Raw genomic sequence first — 20,144 nt, 5'->3', positions numbered from 1 at the left:
CAGAGCCCAGTGTGTGTGTGTGTGTGTGTGTGTGTGTGTGTGTGTGTGTGTGTGGTGTGGTGTGTGGCATGATCCAAGGGATATAAATCATTGCTCATTATCCCTCCACTACAGAGTAAAAACGGCCCTTCATTTCTGCACGACAGGCAAACACTTAATCACTCCCGGGAGAGCTGGAGGTTTTGCGAGTTGGATGTTTTTCAGAAAACTGCGATATGCGCGATAAAAAAAAGGGGGGGAGGGAAGAAATCCTGCAACAAAATGAAGCGAACCCTTTAAGCCCCAGCAGGTGGCTGTGTGTTGGCAAGAATCATCGTCATACAGTCTCACGGCATCTGGGCAACGCACGGAGTGGAGTCTGAAGTCTAGTGGGCTTGTTTTCAGCTGACCCAGGGCCACAGGGAGTGCGCATCTCCTCCAGGAGGACCTCCGTGATTGGTCTGTCTCCACATCTCCTCCAGGAAGACCTCCTTGATTGATTGGTCTGTCTCCACAACCTCTTCAGGCTCCGGGTTCGAGTCACACTGCATTTTAAGGTCACTCTGCAGGGGTGCGTCTCCCCAGACCAGGTGGCCCCTAATAGTAGCAAACAGGTTGTCCTTTAACTCCTCACTTCTCCGTGGGCAGGGGCACTTCAGGTGAAGGCAGCAAAATAGGAGGGAGTTGGGCTGACTGGCCTGTCGCTGACACTGCCTGAGGACTCAGCTGGGTCTCCTTTCGGGTCTGTTCTCAGTGGGGAGAGGTCAGGAGAAAACAGTCTAGGCTTCTATGACACTGAGGATGTGACGGTGGAGGCCTCTTTCAGTTTGTGTCCCTCTCCCCCAGCCCTGAAGGAACTCACACAGTCAAGTTGAGGGGAACCGGGCTGGGCGCAGTGCCGCGATCCTGGGGAGGCCTCAGAAAGAGAGCCAGCCTCCTCTATTAAACAGGCAAAGGGGACCAGAGAGAAGGCTTTAAAACACCAAGCACGTTCTGAGCTCCGTGTGCAGCGGAGGCTTTGGACGGCGACTTTAAGAGAAAAATGACATTCTCCATGACGCGCCCGTGATTTTAATTATAGTCAATTCAATTACCCACTTTGTGGATTAACCACTGCCAGTGTTAACTCCAGGCTGGCTTTTCCCTGCCATCTAGAAAGGACATGCTGTGGCAAACGGAATAATACGCAGGCCAAAGAGAAACCCAGGTGGGCCTCCTTAAAAGGAACCCACAGAAGGAAATTGAACCGTATAAAACAAAAAGCCTCCAGTCGGCTCCTGCAACTGCCCGATGCCTGTGAATGCTCAGGGGTTATTCACAGGTCTGTCAGGTGTCTGGGGATTGGAGAAGGCAGCTCACAGCTGCAAGGTGGGAGGCCCGTGGCTCACTCAGACACGCAGTATGAAGTCTGGGGTCTTGGAAGTGGCTGGGACTAAGCTGGATTTGGACAACTTCCCTGGAGCAACTCCTGACCCATGGGACCTAGTGTGTGCTTGGTATACCACGGATGTGAGGAGACCCAGGAACCACAACTGCTAAGGGTTCAGCTGGGTTGGTGGAACGGAGGCACTGACCTTTGAGGAATAATAGAAAATTACTGAGCACCAAGGGAAAACATATGCTCGCCTCTGAGGCCCCATAGCAACTGTTCATGGCCTGGCACCAAGCAGGGTCATTAAAATATGGTGTGCCTCCCATGCCTGAGTCCCTGGCCCCGGTCCCCAGGAAAACATACATACAAATACTCACAAGCACGTGCATACAAACACACACACACACACACACACACACACACACACACATACACACTAATTTTGTGAATGGATGTGACAACCCAAAGCTGTTAGGATAGTGGCGATGTTGCCGAGTCCCTCATTCTGTAAGAAGGTGGGGTTGACAGTCAGGTGCATTCAATTCCCACACAGGGATTAAAATTGCTCACTGGAAACCCAGGAACTCAGAACACAGCTCCATTTTTCCTATCTCCTCTTCAGCCCAGTGCCCCATACAGACCAGCTGACAAGGGGGAGGAGTGAGACCCTTCTGGGTCAGCTGGACCCCTATCATCCGAGCAATGTCCCTGACAGGAAATGTTACATTAAGAGTTGTCACAGGCATCTCCTGGCATGACGACAGCCCTAGGAACATGGATCCCTTCAGTCCCTGCAGCCTCACTTGGTCCTTCCTTCCCTTCAGAACCACCAGGAGCCATCAGAAGTCTGAGGGTGTGCGCACGGTTTGTACACTGAAGACATTGCTAATTTACTATAATCCACTTAAGCCTTCAAAGCCAGGATCCCAGCTCAAACAAGTCAGCGTGGAGGAGACAGCTGGAAGTTTCCCTCTTTGAGAAGGGAGTCAGCACACAGCTGGGAGCCTGTACATCTAGAACACCCCAGCCTCTCCTCCCGTCCACGAGCCCCATCCTACCCGTCAAATCCCATCCCAGCTGTGGACTCGGGGGCTGAAGTTTCCATACTGCTTCCTCCACATGACAGGCCAGGTCTTGCGAAGCTGAGTGTCTGGTGGCTTTTCAGCAGTAGTGACATCAGGTGATTGGCCTTGAGGCCTGGCTCTGACAAGTCCCGTCAGTACCCAAACCTGGCTCTTCCTGCCCACCCTACCCCATAAGTGTTAGTACAAGGAAGGACCAAGCCACTGCCAGTCAGTATTAAGAACCGGGGGGCCCTGTCATCTCGTCTGCAGATCCCAGTGTGAGCCCACGTAGGCAGTTCCCAGAGTATGACTGTGACCAGGTCATGTGAGATCATCCGGGCCTCTCTGGGATTGGTGTTTTATTTTCTGGTTATCATCAGATTTAGCTGTCCTAATTTTAGAAATTTTGGAGAACTTGCGGACCCCATGGAATACATCCAGGGATGTGCACATCCAAGATTGGGAAACCCTTTAGTAGGACACTCCCACGGTCTCCCTTGACAAGCGAAGGAGTTATGAGTCACCAGGGCCCCTTCTGCTGGGACTTCCCAGGACTCCAACGACAGGCATCCCTGCAGCCAGCTTAGAGCAAGAAGGACGCCCCCTGAAATTTTCTAGGCTCTTCCTCATGAGTGAGTCATCTTCCTCCTGCCCTCAGAGAAGCCAGGAAAAGGAGCCTGTGCTCTGAGAATCTCCCAAGCTGAGACCACCAAGCAAATCTGAGTCACTCCCACTAGGACATCCATTAACTTCATAATCCATCCAAAGAGCTCACTGAAAGCCAATAACTGCTCTGGGGTAGGCGTGGGTGAAAGACCCGAGTAAATCATCTGTGTTATCTGGAGACATCAGAGCTCTCCAGCCCACTGCTGCCTGGCCTTAAGACAGCTATCCGAAGAAGGGTCTCAGGACCTACAGGAAGGGCTTCAGGCAACCTGGAAGGCACTCCCAAGGACTAACCCAAGTCCTCCAGGACAGTGGGGGCGCTCTCACCTTCAAAGGCCACGATGGGGTGCTCCTTCTGGGCACACAGCTGCTGTTCACTGTTGAGTTCACTGGAGATATCCTGGGAGCTGGAGAGTTGGGACACCAGCAAGGTGAGGCTGGGCAGCAACAGCGAGACAGCCAGGGGTCCTGGGACAACCATGGTGGGCCCCTCTGCCACCTTAGCTCCTGGAGGCCGGCCAGGGGAAAGACCTGCAGGGAAAAACTCAGTCTCATCAAGTGCTCCTTCCATCAATGCCTGCTTCTCTCTGTTTCCTCAGGGTTGTCAACGGCCCCAGAGGGTTTTTAAAAATACATTTATATTGTATTTATGTTACTCTGCTCTAATAATGCAAAGTTATAGATCATATCTTGAAAGCTAATTTCCCATGTAATGGTATTCTGGACAAAATTGACAAATTATAGAACCTTTTCTGTTATGATTCCAAACGCTTTAAAATTAGCTTTAATGATAAAGGTGGGATCCATTTAATAAATGGACCTGGGGCCAGTGGGTAATCATGTGGATAAAGAAAAGCTCAGGTTCAAGTCCAATTTTTTTTATAATTTATTTTATGTGCATTGGTGCGAAGGTGTCAGATCCTCTGGAACTTGAGTTATAGACAGTTGTGAGCCTCCATGTGGGTGCTGGGAATTGAAGCCAGGTCTTCTGGAAGCGCAGCCAATGCTCTTAAATGCTGAGCCATCTCTCCAGCCTCTCAAGTCCAATTCTGACCTCACATTTTATGTCAGGAAAATTTCAAATTGAATTCAAGGTTTGAGTGTTAAGGGTAAAGTCATGAAAATACTAGAAGAAAATTTGAACAGATTCCTTTGGACCTTGGAGTGAAAACCTACAACAAAATCCAGATATCGTCAGAAAAAATCTTGACAAACTTGAAGTCACTGAAAGTGCAAGCATCTGCAGGGGAGTGTAATCCCCTTGCCACTAAAGATAACATCAAAAGGCTGATGACAGAAGGCACTCATGGTGGTCACATCTGCAATCTCAGGAGGCTGAGGCAGGAAGATTGAAGATCTGTGGCTAGCCTGGGCTACTTAGTGAGATCTTCTCTCTTAAGGGGTGGGGACAGCTCAGTCTGTAAAGTGCCTGCAGACCTGAGATGGATTCAAGGACCCAAATAAGAAAGGCTGAAGGCTTGTATTCCTCATGCCAGGACGTCAGAGACAGGCCGATCCCTGGGGTTTGCTAGATAATAGACATAATCTACGTGGGAAGATGTAGGACAAATAAAACACTTTGTCTGAAAAGACACCAAGGCCAGTCTGTGGCCTCTACACACATACATGAACATGAGTGCTCGTGCACACACATGAACACACACAAGGCAACCGACAAACTTTTGAAAAAATATCTGTGATTCTGATAACAGACAAGGAGATAATATTCCCAAATATGCAAAGAACGCCTAGGAATCTAGAAGAGAATGATCAGCAGTCCCGTAGAAAAATGGGTAAAGGACATAAATCCAAATAGGGCTTGAAATCTGAATAACACTCTTTCTCACACCCCCAAACCAATGCAGCCTGGCATAGATAGCACTTCTCCCCCGGCCAGCAGAGATTCAAGCCAGACAGCTCTTCCTCCTGAAGAGGCTGTGAGGAAACAAAGCACCCTAACCTGTTCTACCTGGTGCGTGTCAAATGGCACAGCCCCTCAGGAGGGGAACCTGGGTAACTGGTAAAAGAACCCCACAGTTGCCTTTGACCTACTAGCCTAATACAGGACTCTAGGCTCGTGGTCCTCAAAATGAGACACACGGACCAGCGTTGAGTCTCACACAGCAATAACTCCATGGTAAGACAGATGCAGACATTTAGAAGTTAGTGTTTAAAATCCCAAATGGCAATGGGAGTGATTTTTATGGACGTCAACTCTAATCATCTAATGTCTGCCTCTGGGAGTGTGGCTCAGTGGTAGAGTTATGGCATTCACATGCGAGGCCCCAGCCAACCATCCCGGCGCCATAAAACAAAGAGAAAAGACAAAGACATTTAGGCTTGTATTTTGCATGTTGCTTTTCAATTCATTTCTCTAGTAATTTACTGTTATTGAATTGTAGGTAAGCATCCATCTGCAACAGATTGTAAATTGAGAAGTCAAACCTGCTCCCTCGCAACACATAGCCGAGGAGCAAAAACAGACCACAGAGGCATCTGTATGAGCACAAAGTACAAGATAGTTCTCCGTGGCATTCTCAGAAACAACAAAAGGACAAAAAAAAAAAAACAACAAACAAGTAAATAGTTAGAAATAGGCGCTTTTTAAACAAGTTGTCTGTGTGTCTGCGGTGGAGTACTATGAAGCTGTGGAAAAGAGTGAAATGAATCAGGTTGGACCGCTGACCAGGAAGGCAGTGGCTTAGCATCACCTCCCCTGGACCAACCTAGGTGAAGGATCCTGAAGGTAACTGTCTGAGCAGGTGGACGTTGGAGGAGACGGGTTCCTGGGGCTCCTTCTGCCCTGGGACCTTTGCTCCCAGCCCAGGTAGGATGATATTCTTCCTGACTATTTGCAGACACTGATGAACAGAGTACATCATGGCTGAACTGTTGCACGGCTGGAGGGAAGCAACAAAGACCCAGGAGGTGCCTGCTGGCACTGCCGGTTCCATACCCCAGGGAGAGCTGGCTCTCATAGCTCTTCTGATCCCATCCCCCTCTGGCACACACAGATGCACTTTCTTAGCTTCCAGCAGAGACCCTGGGGGGAGGGAGGAAGTTCTTCATCTTTCCTCCTGCAGGCACAAGACCGTTCTCCTCAGTGCTAAACTAGGTGGATTTCCTAGGTGTTCAGTTCAGGGCTGTTCCATCACTGGTGCCTGCTGTACCTATCCCCACACTGGTCCTCACTCAGCCCTTCCAACAGGTCACATAGTCTAGGAACAGTTATCAAGGTGTAGGGCCCACTCCCAGGAAGCAAAATGCCAGGGTCAAATACCAGTGATTGGAGGGAAAAAAAAAACTTAGCCCCTCTCTGCCTTGGTTTCCCCAGATTGGGGATGGCAGTGACGATATCAGCTTTACCAGCACTGTGAGGATCAGCGAGGATTAGCGAGTCAGCATTCTCAAAGGCCTGGCTGCAACAGAGCCAACAGTAAACCAGCATGATGCAATGTGCCTGGAGGGGGGCAGCGCGGAGAACCCTTTTTGCCCTCTGACACTGTCGCGATACCCACGGCTGTCACCTCCAAATCTACTCCCTCTTCCTCCCTGCCACCCCTCCTCTCTCTCTGTGCACACTGGGCACTGCAGGGACTCCATCCAGGGCACCCCATTGCCAAGTGAGTCTGGCCAAGGCACAAGATGGAGAAGGCAGTGGATGTGTCTGCAACCTCCCTTCCCTCCCTCTCACCCACTCCTGCCACCCAGGTCAGGGCACCCGCCCTGTTCCTCTGCCTCTGGGTTTCTAAACCATGGCTGCCCTCTCCCCTCAGAACCAAAGGGGCACCACAGCCTTGGTTATGGGTCTACCCCCGGCTCCCTAAACCTCTTCCCACACCTCTGCAAGCAGTGGCTTGGCTAAGATGCCATCCCTTTCCCCTGCTGGATGGTGCCACCTGTTTTCTGGGCATGAGGGGGCTGCTAACTAGGGATACCCAGTTCTCAGCCCACACGCGTTTCCTCCCATCAACTCAGAAGGCTGTCTAAGACAGCGTGACCAGACCCATCCTAATCCCACTGTTAGGGTTTGAATGTGAAATCCTGCCTCCTGTCTGGCTCTCTGTTCCCTCATGGCCAACGCAGTCCGTCAGCCTTCTCATGCTTGAGCTGCCTCGTGTCTCCTCCGCCACAGCACGCTGTAGCCCGGGAACTGTGTGGCAGAAGAAAGCCTTTGTTGGGTATTTGGGCACATGGAGGAATCTAAGTAACACAGTCACCCTTGCCAGCCCCAATCCCCTCCTACACACCTCTGCCTCAGGCCCAGGTCAGATCACACCCTCAGCTCCCAGGCCTGGCGTTCTCTGTGGCCAGATTTTGTTTCCAAAGGGCCTAGGTTAGAAACATATCCTGGGTTCTTCTCTGCTCTAAAGCCCCAGGCCCTAAAGTCCCCAAATTCTATAGCAGAAGTTGCATTCTCATTATGATTTTTATGTACATTTATTCTTTAAGTCTTTCCTAAATGAATGACTGCTAGATCAAAGTCGCATTGTTCACCTGGGCCCGGCACAATCCACCTGTAATTCAGGGGCAGGACACAATGGTGGTATGAAATGGAAGAGTCTGGGCCTCGAGAGAAGGAGGAGACAGAGAGGGAGGCCTGTGGCACATATCCAGCACTCAGAGGTACACAGGACATATCATCAGGAGGCTACAGGAAAAGCCTGGGCCTGATCCTGGGGCTCACAGGGGCTCCTGCACAAGCCTTTTCTACCTTGGCCTTCTTTCCCTGTTTTAGGGGGCCTGTAGAGCCCGAGAGGGGTGCAATCCAGGATCTGAGGGGCAAAGAGGAAAGGGCTGGAATATGGGGTACTGAGCCAAAGCAGAGTGCAACAAACAAGAGCTTTATAAGCTACAGCAGAATAGGGTACCATACCAAAAGGGGGGAGTAGTGGGCACAGCACAGACTGCTCCCCCGTCAGAACTTTGGAGCTGAGTTCTAGATACTTTGGGGGTTGGTGGAGGCAAATTTCTTATCTTTGGAAATTATCCCTCCCCCAGCCTTACATGAACCATGTGGTCCTCACCCTAGCCACAGCTGCTCATGCAAAAGCAGTCATGTGATCCAAACAGACCAATAAGGAACTCTCCTATAGCAATTTGGTAACTGGGTCAAGTCAGTCTTGACAGAGGAACCTGAAATGTGGTCCTGAAAGGGTGGCCACCTTCTGCCTCATTTGTAGGTGAGCACAATCTGAAGACACTAAAGTGACAGGAGACGCAGACAATAGAGACTCATGGAGATGCCAGCAGCCTCCCCGTGCCCAGTTCTAGCCCCTTCCTGAGACCTGATGACATTCTACTTTCATGACCCACCCCTTGCTATACCCCAGTTTTAAAGATTTACTTTTATGTGAGGGTGTTTTGCCTACATGTAGGTATGTGTACCGTGCACATGCCAGAGGAGATCAGAAAAGGGCTTCCAATCCCCTGGGACTGGAGTTACAGACAGTTGTGAGCCTCTACGTAGATGCTGGGAATTGAACATGGGTCCTCTGGAAAAGTAATTAGTGCTCTTAACTACTGAGCCATCTCTCCTGTCCGAAGTCCTGCTGTTTTTCACTTAAACTGGTCACAGACATTGTGTCTACTTCCTTTCCAGCATAGTTTCTGGGTGGCTGTGGGGCTGGGGCACAGTCCTGCAGATAGGTCACCAATGATGAAGAAGAGGAAGTCACTGATGGGCATGTGGGGACCACTTCTTCCCACCTGGCTCCTACAGGATACACAGAGCTCCTGGAGCCACCTACAGCTGCTTAGCACCTCTTAGCCTCATGCCAAGGAGGGTGGTGTTGGAAGTGGAAGCCAGGTGGATGGCAAAGGATCAGCCCCGTCTGCTGACCTCCAGGCCTCTTCCGCAGGTTCTGGGGGTCTTACCTAAGGCCACATGCAAGCTCTGCACCTGCTCTGCCCTGACCTCGCATTTCTGTGCCTCTTGCTCTTTTACCTGTCCAATGGGGAAAGGTAACATCTATCTCTCAGAATCGTTGCACATGTTAAATGCATTACTCCATCTAATGGGCACTTGCCACAGAGTAAGTGCTATGTAAGTGGCGAGTCTTACCAGTATTGTTATTAGAGGCGAGATTGTTCAAGAGCTTGCTTTCCAGGTCTCAATTAGCATTCAATAAACACCATTACCACCCAAATACAATTTGGCTCCCTAAGCTTAAAATCCAAAGTTTCCAGAACAGATAGGAATTTCCACTTCTAATACGCATCTGATCTGATGGTAAAAGGATAACGGAGATTTTTCCAGCAGAGCGTAGCAAGAGGCCATCTAATTTTTTTGCAGGTTGCACAGCACTACGGAAATCCCTGAGCTTGGAAAGCTGCCAGCTCTAGGTGTGGATCTAAATTCATTACTTGTAAATAAGGGTAAACATGCCTCGCCTTAGAGAGCACCAAGAATGAAGGTTAGCCCAGGGCAGACCTCTTATGAAACACTTCTACAGACTCCAGAGCAGAGTGGTGGACACGACCCCTTTAGGGTCGACAGACCCTTTCATGGGGTCACACACATATCAGATATCCCACATATCAGATATTTACATTACGATTCATAACAGTAGCAAAGTTAGAGTTATGAAGTAGCAACGAAAATAATTTTTTTGGTTTTGGGGTACCACAACATGGGGAGCTGTCTTAAAGGGTTGCAGCATTAGGACAATTCAGAACTGCAGGTCTAGAACATTTAGCTAGTTGCCGTTTGTGTACCTGGTACTCCACTGAGTGTGACCAAACATTTCCTATGTGCCAGGCCCTGTATGGTTGGATCATGAGGGTGAGAGAGGCCACATGACACACAGGAGAAAGGAAAGATGTCCCCAAAGGGTGGAGACAGTGACTATGGCCTGACAGCTGGATGGAGAAGTGACACAGAAGCTGGTCTCCACTCTGTCCCCAGGTTGGACTTGCATGGTGTCTAGGAGACGGTGCTCTAGGAGTGGGGGACGGAGGTACCACATCATCTGACTCCTTCTATTTTGGGAAACCCTGAGCCAGGAAGAAAGCATTTTCCCATTCTTGGCCAGTGTCTCTCTTGCCTTTACTTGCACAGATGCCCCCATTTCCCATGGGGGCTCTCTATGGGGTCACTCTGATAGTACCTGGAGCTAAGTAGTGGCCAGAGTGTATGAGAGAGAACACACACCCAGGCAAGCACCCACTTTTTCAGGATTTGGGCAGTGCCTGTGTAAAAGATGAGTTAGAACAAAGGAAGGATGGACTCTCACAGGGATAGTGGGAAGGGCAGAGGGCCATGGCCAGCGCCATTGGGAGCTTAGTTAGATGGACCTCTGCCCTTAGTGCAGGGTGAAGGAGGGGAGGGAAAAGGACAGAGCGTGCATTTCCACTAGGGCTCCCACAGAATGTAGACAGAACCCCAGTAGGCATTTTCTGCCTTTCTCAGCTTGCTATAGTCATCTACCCAGACCATCAGAGGAGCAAAGTTCATCCCTGGCTCCATTGGAAATGAAGAGGGGAGCAAATGGGGTCCCAAACATCTTCCACCATTTACATAGGAGGCCAGAGCATGGGTAGACAGACAGTCAGCGTGCAGAAGCAGCTTAGGATGTCCATGAAGTACAAGACACCCTGGGACACTTAAAGCAGGGGATGCTGTAATACCCAACACGAAAAGCTGAGCTCAGTGGGGCCTGGAGGAACACAGGGCAGAGCGTCTCAGTCACCAGGAGCCAAGAAGACACCAGTGGGGACAGCACAGGTAAAGACTTGGTTCCAGACATCCTCAGATAAGCCACAGAGGCCGGAGACGCGGACAGAGGGAGAGGAGTCTGGAAAGGAAGTCAGAGGCCATCGTGACAGTTCTTGAGGGTAACCCTAATCACAGGAGAGTCCTGTGCTTACAGGTTGGGGACAATGCAAGCATGTGGTCATGTTGACACTTCAGAAAGCCAGGGAACAGGTGGAGGGGAGTTGGGCTAGGCCATTGTTACAGACAACTCTAAGAAATGGAATTAGCATCTTGCCCCCTAAAGAGCCCAGGCCTGGAGGACTGCTGAATCTGGGGGCTCCCACACCCACCAGAGACAAGGGAAATGAAGCTGGAAGCTCAGGCCAGAGGCCTTGACAGGCACAATGGCCACAGAGTTGCCCCCAAACAGTAGCACTGGGACCCCTCAAATGGCTGCTGCTGAGGAGGGGTTCCAAGACTGTTCTGGGGGAAGCTTCACCCCAGCCCCTGGCGTCCATATACCCAAAGAATCTGGAATGTTCTAGTGGAAGTTCTACCCCATACCCCTTCCCCTGTCTCTCTCCAAATCCTGTTGCATCTCAGAAAGCCTGCCAAATGATGACCCCCCTTTACAATTACTCCTGAAAACACCACTCTACTCCTGAGAGAACGTTGAGCACCAAAGACACTCCACTGGGAGCTTGTCTTCTTGGCAGAACTGGCCTTTGGGTTAAGAAAAGCCCATACCTCAACTACTGACAAAGATACAAAATATCCATAAGTGGATAAAACAGGATTGTCTTATCTTGCCAAGACAGGATAGGATAATTCTAAGAAAGTTCCTTGCCTTTAATAATGGTATGTCAGTTATGTTAGGCCTTAGCCAAAGTTGGTTGACTCAGCATTGCAAACGAGACTTTGGGTGATTGCCCAGGTAGTCAGTTGTCTCTGTCATTTGTGGCACATCTTGGATATCTCTCGTTTGTTAAGTAATATTAATTCCCTTCTCAGATCTTTGACGGAGTTAAAGATTAGATAATTGTAGTTACTCTCTACCTTATTTAGACTCCTTGAGATAGAATGTTTAGCAAAACTTTTGTTATATGTTTCTTGTTCAATATTGATTGTTATATTTATTTGTTACTATTGTGTATAGTTGTATTTGGTTTAGTTCTGTCTTATTTAGACAAAAAGGGGATACTCCCATAGGGAATTTAAACTGCCCCCCCCCCCAGAAAACAGATCTGTGGTTTTCACGTTATTCTTTCCTGTCGCCTCTCGGGTCGGGGGGGGGGGGGCTGGAAAATCATCGGGAGCATTTTATCCATTAAACCTGGGCTCTTTCTAATTTGGCTTGATTTGGTCTGATTTGGATTGCTGGGTCAGTGGAAAGACTTATAGGGGTGCAGAAACTTCCCAGACTAAGCAAGGACTTTTTTTTTTTTTTTTTATTGAATGGGGTAGGGGAGTAAAATCAAAGAAGAAAAAAAAAAAACAGTTCTCAACCCAAAAGATAAGGACTTGAATCAAAATGGCTAGAGTGTACAGACCATGTTCAGAGAGAATGTACGGAGCTCCTAGCGTGTAAGATCGTATGGCAACTTTGTCAGAAAGCTGCAAGATGCCCATTGCTCAACTGGCTGGGAAAAAAGAATTTACAGAGGCCGAGGAACCCGCCCAAGGTCCCATCACTGTTAACAATGGAACTGGGAGTCCTGGTCAACCTCCCTCCATGACACAGTCCCACCAGGCCTGTGGGCACACTCTGCAGCCCTGGTTCCACGTGCTCTCAGCAGCCTGCAGAGTCTAATTTGGTTTCCTGAGTTGGCTTTCTTTCTTTTTTTTTTCCCAAGGAGAGCATTTTCTAGCTATAAATTATTAAGCTGATTCCTGCTACAAATCAGCCTCCTGCGAGTTCGGGCTGCAGGAGCCCGTTTATCCAGGTCCTGAGCATAGGAGGAGGAACAAATGCCAGGGGTGCCAGATGGACGGGGCAGAGTGCAGATCTCCAGCCAGGGCTGACAGCCACCTGGATGCCTCCCCCAGCCCAGGCCTCAAGCCAGGGGCCAAGCTAAGGGATCAGCTAAAGAGATGTTTGCCCCCTCAGCTCCACTAAGACCTGTCCAGGAGGAGCTCTGGCCCAACATCCATCTCCACCCCTTGCTCTGCTACCACTCAAAATCTCCACTTGGCTGCCTGCCCCAGAAAGGAGGAGAAAAAGAGAAGGAAAGGAAAAGAGGAAACGGGGCAGGGGAAGACGGGGTGGAGCAAGAGCAAAGGAGACGTCCCTTGGCCTGTGGTTTGGCAGCAGGCAAAGGTGTGAGGTTGCCCCTCATTCCCACACCCTGCGCAGGCCACCAAATACTCAGCTGTGTGCTTCTCTGCCAGACATGGGAGGCATCTCTCCACCCACACATCGCTCACCACTTGGGGGGCCCAGTTTGGCCAAACTCACACAAAGGTAACATTGGGATGCAGATTCCATCCATTGCTCTGAATAGAACAGATTGGATACGGATTTTCTCCTTTCTTCTCAATTGGGCCCTCTGGGCCACTGGGGCCCAGAGGGAAGGTTGGTCCAGATAGGCAAAGAACAGCTGCTGAAGGCTGGGAGGGCCCAAAGCATTTTACAGCTCTGAACTGAGGGAGTGAGGGTCTGGGGAGCGTCCCCCCTTGCCTCTAACATGCTCCCAATAGCAAGCTCCTTGACTGACCTCAACCTCCCTTCTGCATTCAGCAGCATGAGGAGCTATAAGGTTGCAGCTGCGTTTCTCTCCCAGGGTCCTAGAAACCTCCAAGTTGTCCATTTGTCCCGCGTGAACTTCAGAGTCATCTGTGCAGTCCTCCCCATACCTCCCAACTGCCTTCAAACACCCCAAAGGAACAGAGTTCACACTGCTTAGCGTATGAAACTCTCACAGGTCACTGGCTTCAACGCGGGGCTTTAGCTCCAGGAAAACTGAGGCTTTGGAGGAAACTGAGGGCATGTCCAGCCCTCCAAGACTAGGTAGAGAGCTAGTGGCAGAACCAAGACTCAGAAAAACAAACCACCACGACAGTGTTAGGTAACCATGCTCTCGATGACACGCCATTTAATCCACATAACTTTATGGACCAGGCAGATTAATGTTCATTCCCATTGCCTGGATGCGGAAACAGAGGCACAGACGAGTAATTTGGAAAATGCCAAACCAGGAGAAAGCAGATACAAACTCAGACAGCCAGGCTTTACAGCTGGCCCTCAGCACACGGCACAGGTGTTCGGGTATGGCATTTGCCGGAGCCCCGTGAGTGGAGCCCAGGCCACTCCAGGGGTACCCTCCTCAACATGTTCTGAAGTTCATTTACCCTGTGAATGTGGACCCTGGACTTACTCCTCTGAATGAGTCAACTACAGGTCAGACTTGAAAACAAGAGCCGCAGAAAGTGTCTACATCATTTAGGAAAACAAAAGAGGGAAAAGCTTGTTTGTTTCTTTGTTTTGAGACAGACCTATGTAGCCCAGGCTGTCCTTTACTTGCTATGTAGGCAAGGATAACCTAGAATTCCTTATCCTCCTGTTTCTACCTTCCTATTGCTAGGATTGCAGGCATGTAGCGCCATGCTTCAAGTGTGATCATCTTGAGGAAGCCCTGTAGCAAAAGCCTAGAGGGGGGATGAAGGTGGACAAGATGCACTGTTCTGTCGTAGGAGGGAAGAAGGTCATGGGTCAAAGCACCTCATGGGGGTGAAGCACGGCTTAGGGGGATCAGGTGGAGAGCGGGTTGGGTTTGTGCCTTGCATGGATCAGTATCACAAGTGGGACAGTGATGGTGGCACTGTGACAATATGATGCTGAGTAGGGTTTCATTCCCCGCTCCCCAAATAGCCTGTAATATTTCATTGTTTTTGCAAGGAAAAAGAAAACAAAGGAGGCTTGCCTACTTTAATTACTGGAATTAAATGCTAAGGACATTGCCAAACACGCATCCCGCTTATCTACTCATTAGAGCAGCCGCCTGTCCCCTCCCTATGGGCAAGCACCCTCTGTGAAAACATTTTGCTATCAGATGTTCCGAGGCTGAAGGAAATGGGAACTGCATTTGAAAACATGCCCACTGCTCAAAAACAGATTCGAATGCAGCAGAAAGCCTGGACTTTGCTGGGTTCCCCAGCACGGATTCATCTGTTGAACACAGACCTTAGCGGACAGAGCCCACTCCCGCTTCCCCTCCAAGGCCAGGGTTGCTTCTGTCATTGAAAGAACTCCAACAGATGGGTGTTGGCTATATCACAACAATGTGGATGCCCCTGAAGCTGGACCCTTACCTATGGTTGAGATGAGGGGGTGGGAAGAGAAAGGGACAGCCAGATTCTTTCTTCTAAGTCAGTGGTTTCCTACCTTCCTTTAATAAATAAACAACTTTGATAAAGTTCCTCATGTTGTGGTGATCCCCAACCATAAAATTACTTCATTGCTACTTCATAACTGTAATTTTGCTTTTGATATGAATTGTAATGTAAATAACTGATAGGCAGGATATCTGATAGGTGACCCTGTGAGAACTGTTGTTTTAAGTACTAAGTATAGAATTATCATATGACCAAGCAAGTCCACTTTTGGGTATCTCCTGAGAGAGTTGGAAGCAGGATTAGAGTATCTGTACAAATTGAGAGTATATGTCTGTCTGTCTGTCTGTCTGTCGTCTGTCGCAACATGTTAGGAGCAGCATTAGTCACCACAGCCACAATGGAGAAGCAGCTCGAGCGCCCATCATTAGATAGATGAATGTCTAGACAAACTACGATCGGTACAAACTGGGCTCATCTTCAGCCTTAAAAAGAAAGGAGGTGCTGAAGGAAACTCATTAGCATGAACTAGCCTTGAGACATGATGCTGAGTGAGATGAGCTAAGACAAAAAAGACGAAGATCGCATGACTCCACTTACACGAGGGTCCTACAACAGTCAAATTCATGTAGACAGGGAGAAGGAAGGTGGCTGCCACGGGCTGAGAGGAAAGGAGACCTAGTGCGCCCTAAGTGGGGAGCGTTTACAAGAAGGAAGGGGGTTCTGGAGATGGATGGTGGTGAGGGAGAGTGGCATTAATACCGTGGACCCTAGACTTAAAAATGATTAAGGTAATAAATTTTATGTTCTATATCTGTTACAATAATTTCTTAAAAATATTAGCTTCTGGCTCTGGAGGGAACCACTCAGTAGATAAAAGCACTGACTGCTCTTCCAGAGGACCCAGGTTCAATTCTTAGTACCTACAAGTCAGTTCACAATCATCTGTAACTTCAATTCAAGGGAATCTGTGCCCTTCTGGTCTCCATGGGCACCAGGCATGCACTTGGTGCACAGACATCATACAGGCAAAATACCCATACATATGAAATAAAATGATATTTTTTAATTAAAAAAATTGTGATTCCTAAAATATGCTGGTTTGAGGTTTCTGGAGGTGTGTGAGATGGCCTCCCCTCTGGATAGTGAGCTCTTTTTCTGCTCACCCCTCTGTCTGGCGCCTACTGTCATCCACTCTTCCTCTCCTGGGGCACACTCACCCCTGGATAAATGAAGCTAGTCCCCGCCACTGCCCATCACAATTTAGCCATCTGGCCGGGATAATAGGAGATGGAGTGAAGCCGAGAGACAAAGGCAGGGGAGAATTCTAAGCAAGTCTGTCCCTAGCATGGCCATGGCGGGAGGCCAAGTGCCCAATGGATTCCTTTCCTGCTACGGCCGAGACAAATCATCACAGAATTAGGAACTTAGTATCTTGTAGTTCTATGGGTTAGAGTCCATCTCAGGTCCCACAGGGCTTAATTCCTGCTGTAACCTGATCTGGAGTCTGGATCTGGAGGCCTTTTGCAGCTTCGAAGGAGCTACCCACTCTCCAGCTTCAGAGCCAGGAACTTCACATCTCCCTACCCACTCTTGCACTGTTACTACTGCTTTGAGTCATAGCCTGGAAAGGCCCTCTAGTTCCATGGACTCAGATTATATAAGACCCGCCCAGGGAATCCCACAAGACTCTTCACTCCCAAGCCTTAAACTGAATCTCTTCTGTTAAGTCCTGTTTGCTAGGTAAGGTGATATCTCATTGTTTCTGAGATCAAGCCAGGGACACCTTTGGTGGACATTATCTGTCACACCCACCACAGGTATTCCCACCCAGCCATCACATTCCTGGTACCCAGAGAGTCATCTGTCCTGACTTCTAGGACAGGGGAGGAGTTGCCAGTAAATGTCAGCAGTAAGCCAGAGCTCCACAGTGTCAGAAAGGAACAATCGGGGCCAATGAGTGTGCAGCAAAGAGGAAGGAGAGAAGGGACAGGCTCTGGCCAGGGTGACAATGTCTGTCTGTGAGGAAGAGGGTGTCCACGAGATACAAATAGGAGGCTATGGGAGTGACAGCATAGGTGACAGGCATTGCCACAGAAATTCATGAACACCGGCACAAGAGTTACAGGAAGGGTGATTACCATTTGCTTCCCAAAAGGACTTTCCTAAGCATTCTTCAAGTAGACAAGCAGGCTTTTCTATATTCTTAAAATAGGATTTACACCCGATTTCTCAGTAACACGTACGAGGATGCTTGTAAATCTATGGAAATGAAGTGAGACCAGGAACATCTGCCGATTGCCTTCTGTGCTGCTGGTGACACCAGCAGATGGGAAAAACCACCGAGCAGGGAAGGCAGGCTCAGACTCCTCCACCCCATGCACGGCCATGCTGTTCGACCCTCCCTTCAGGGTAGTGGTAAGCCCAGGGCTGGCCCGGGGGCTCCTGGCCCTGAAGCTCTGCCTTTTTGGCCTCTCCACAGAGAGGAAAGATTTTCAGAGACCATCAGTAACCGAAGCTGAACAGAGGCTCCTCAGCCGTGGTTACCTACTGGGCCATTTCTGCAGCGGCATCCACACTTCCGTCTGGGACTAAAGCCTTTGGTTCTGAAGGTATTAGTGATAACGCTCCTGAAAGAGGATAAGGCACCAAGACACGGTGGCTGATTTTCAGTCTCGCTGGAGAGCCAGACCTAATGTCTCTCAAGATTGGAGTCTGAATCTCCTCTGCCATCACTATTGGCTGCTCCTGGGTGGTCTCAGCCCCTCCCTGAAGGGCATCAGCTTCCTAAAGCTCCAGGTGCTCTCTTCTGGGCTGTTGACCACAGGGACAGCTCTCTCTCATGATCACCCTGGACTTCTATCTTTCTCCTTAACCGGCTCTACCTTGATGGTATGACCAACAGATGGACTGTTCCCCAATTGTATCATGGTCCTGCAATCCTTCCAGACATCTCACCTCGTATTGCAGCATCCTCAGATTCCTCTCTCCAATCTACCGTATTGAATTCATCGCCAAGTCTAGGTCTTGAACCAGAACAGCAGATTCCACTGCAGACATTTGCAGGTCTGGCAGAGCGGGTGGGGTGGGGCAGACAGCTACCTTCCAGCCCATTGCTTTCAACTGCTTGCTGCCTTGAGGATGCTGGTCCAGATTTATCCATTTTAAAGAAAATCTACACATCTTGATGTATGTTCAATTCCCTCGTGTTTAAATGATGTCAACCGCTTGTATTTTTTGACATGTCTACATTTGCAAACAAAACATGTCTGTCACCTCCGGGCTTCTCTTCTCTGTCACTCAGATAGACCAGAATGTCTGACATCTCTCTCCTGGTCTGATAGTCCTCTCCTGTCCTCGGGCCTCACCGGACAGCATGAGCTCGTCAGCTTTAGACTGTGACTCCAGAGGCGGTCAGAGGCACCAGGGTGAAGGCTGGTGCCACTCAGGGTGACAGAGCCATTAATTAACGCAGCTAAACATCTGGTGTTTAATTAACACCCTCTCCGCCTTCAATTGCTTTCCCTTTAACTTTCCCAGAGGGCCTCTGTGGTGGGTGAAGCTGAAGAGAAAGCAGGAAAGCCGGCTCCTGGATGAGTTGGAGAGAGAACCAGAGGGGCTGGGGTTTAGTCCCTGACTCTCTGGTGTTTAATGAAAAGTCAAGTGTCAATCCTACTTTCAGAACACACGAGCTTGTGGTGTTCTCGCAGAGGACCCAAGTTTTGTTTCTAGCACCCACATCAGGTGGTTCACAACATCTTGAAATTCCAGCTCCAAGGAGAACCCAATGCTTCTAGCCTCCTAGGGCACCTGATAGCCCATGCATTTGTACACACATGCACACACACACACACACACACACACACACACACACACCTACCAAAAACAAACAAACACACAGTCGGTCTCATTACTTGAAGAACACCCCGGTCTGATGTTTCCTCCCCATCCCCCAACACCTCTGCCCTTCATTGCACAGAGTGGTAATGTTCCTAGCCCAGATCAGATGCTTGCCTTTCAGTGAGGGGCATGCAACTGGCCAGAGGAGCCTAAACAGAAGCCTGCTACAAGTCCTGGGGAGATGCTGAACTTAAGGAAAGAAAAGATAGATATCAACCTCTTTCCTGCCTCTACCCTCTGTCTAGTACATGTGTGTGACGGCTTCAACTAGAGCAAGCAGGGTTTAACTGAGACAAGGCAGGAGACAAACTGAGGGGCAAGAGAATATTCTGATACTGATGAGCCACTGAGCAAAGACCTAGACCTCTTGTAAAGTGATTTTAAATCCCTTGGTTTAAAGTTATTGTGGGTATTTTTCTATTAGTGGAAACCCAAAGCATTCTTACATGGTACACTCCCTCCACTAACATCTTCTCTCCAAGAAGATAAGTGAGTATCATTTAATAAGGGTGAAGTCACCAGCAGGCATCTTGTGCTCCAACTCTGAATGGCCTAAGCCTTGGGTTTAGGAACTAGAGTAGACACTGACACCAATGATGGCCATCTGCCTTGGATGGGAATTCTGAGGAACTCTCTCCTGTCTGTCTCCCAAGAGCAAAGTACAGAGCCTGCCCCAACATGGGAGTTCAGCCAACGAGGACTTCTCTGTAAATGAAGTCATGAATGGATGGATGTACCACTTCTTGGCACGGCTGCCCCAGTCACAAGCAGATGGCAAGAAAGGCTCTAGCAGCTAGCCCGACTCCAGCTGATTTAAGATCCATTCTTCCAAGAAGGCCAACCTGGACCATCTTCCCTGCATAAGTACCCACCCCCTTACTAGTCCCAAAAATGCTCATCTACCTTCTTAACCAGCACTTAATCAGACCTCCCCACTTGCTCCTAATCTGGCTCCCTTGTAGAGTTCCCAGACTGCTGGGATAGATAGCATCAACCTTTCTAAGCCCCCAGAACCAGCACTGAAGACAAGAGAAAAATATTTTTATTTGAGATTCACATTTAGAATGAATACTAAAAGACTGACAACAGAGTAGTTGTCCTAAATATACTGCCTCCCTCCCAAATGTCGAGTACTATC

At 49.2% G+C, this 20,144-nt stretch overlaps 1 protein-coding gene across 1 annotated transcript in view; it reads right to left on the bottom strand.

The window, feature by feature from the left end:
- The window catches only part of Sema5b (semaphorin 5B), a 120,447-nt gene that overhangs the window by 35,170 nt on the left and 65,133 nt on the right, over positions 1-20,144 (bottom strand). The window contains exon 2 of the mRNA XM_005344892.3: positions 3,409-3,612. Within this exon, the coding sequence (XP_005344949.1) occupies positions 3,409-3,562 (154 nt within the window). The 5' untranslated portion in view covers positions 3,563-3,612. The remainder of the gene's footprint in view (positions 1-3,408; positions 3,613-20,144) is intronic.

The sequence above is a fragment of the Microtus ochrogaster genome, chromosome 2 (genome assembly GCF_000317375.1).
Source record: "Microtus ochrogaster isolate Prairie Vole_2 chromosome 2, MicOch1.0, whole genome shotgun sequence".
In the NCBI taxonomy this organism is placed as follows: domain Eukaryota; kingdom Metazoa; phylum Chordata; class Mammalia; order Rodentia; family Cricetidae; genus Microtus; species Microtus ochrogaster.
This window is presented reverse-complemented; position numbering and strand designations above follow the sequence as displayed.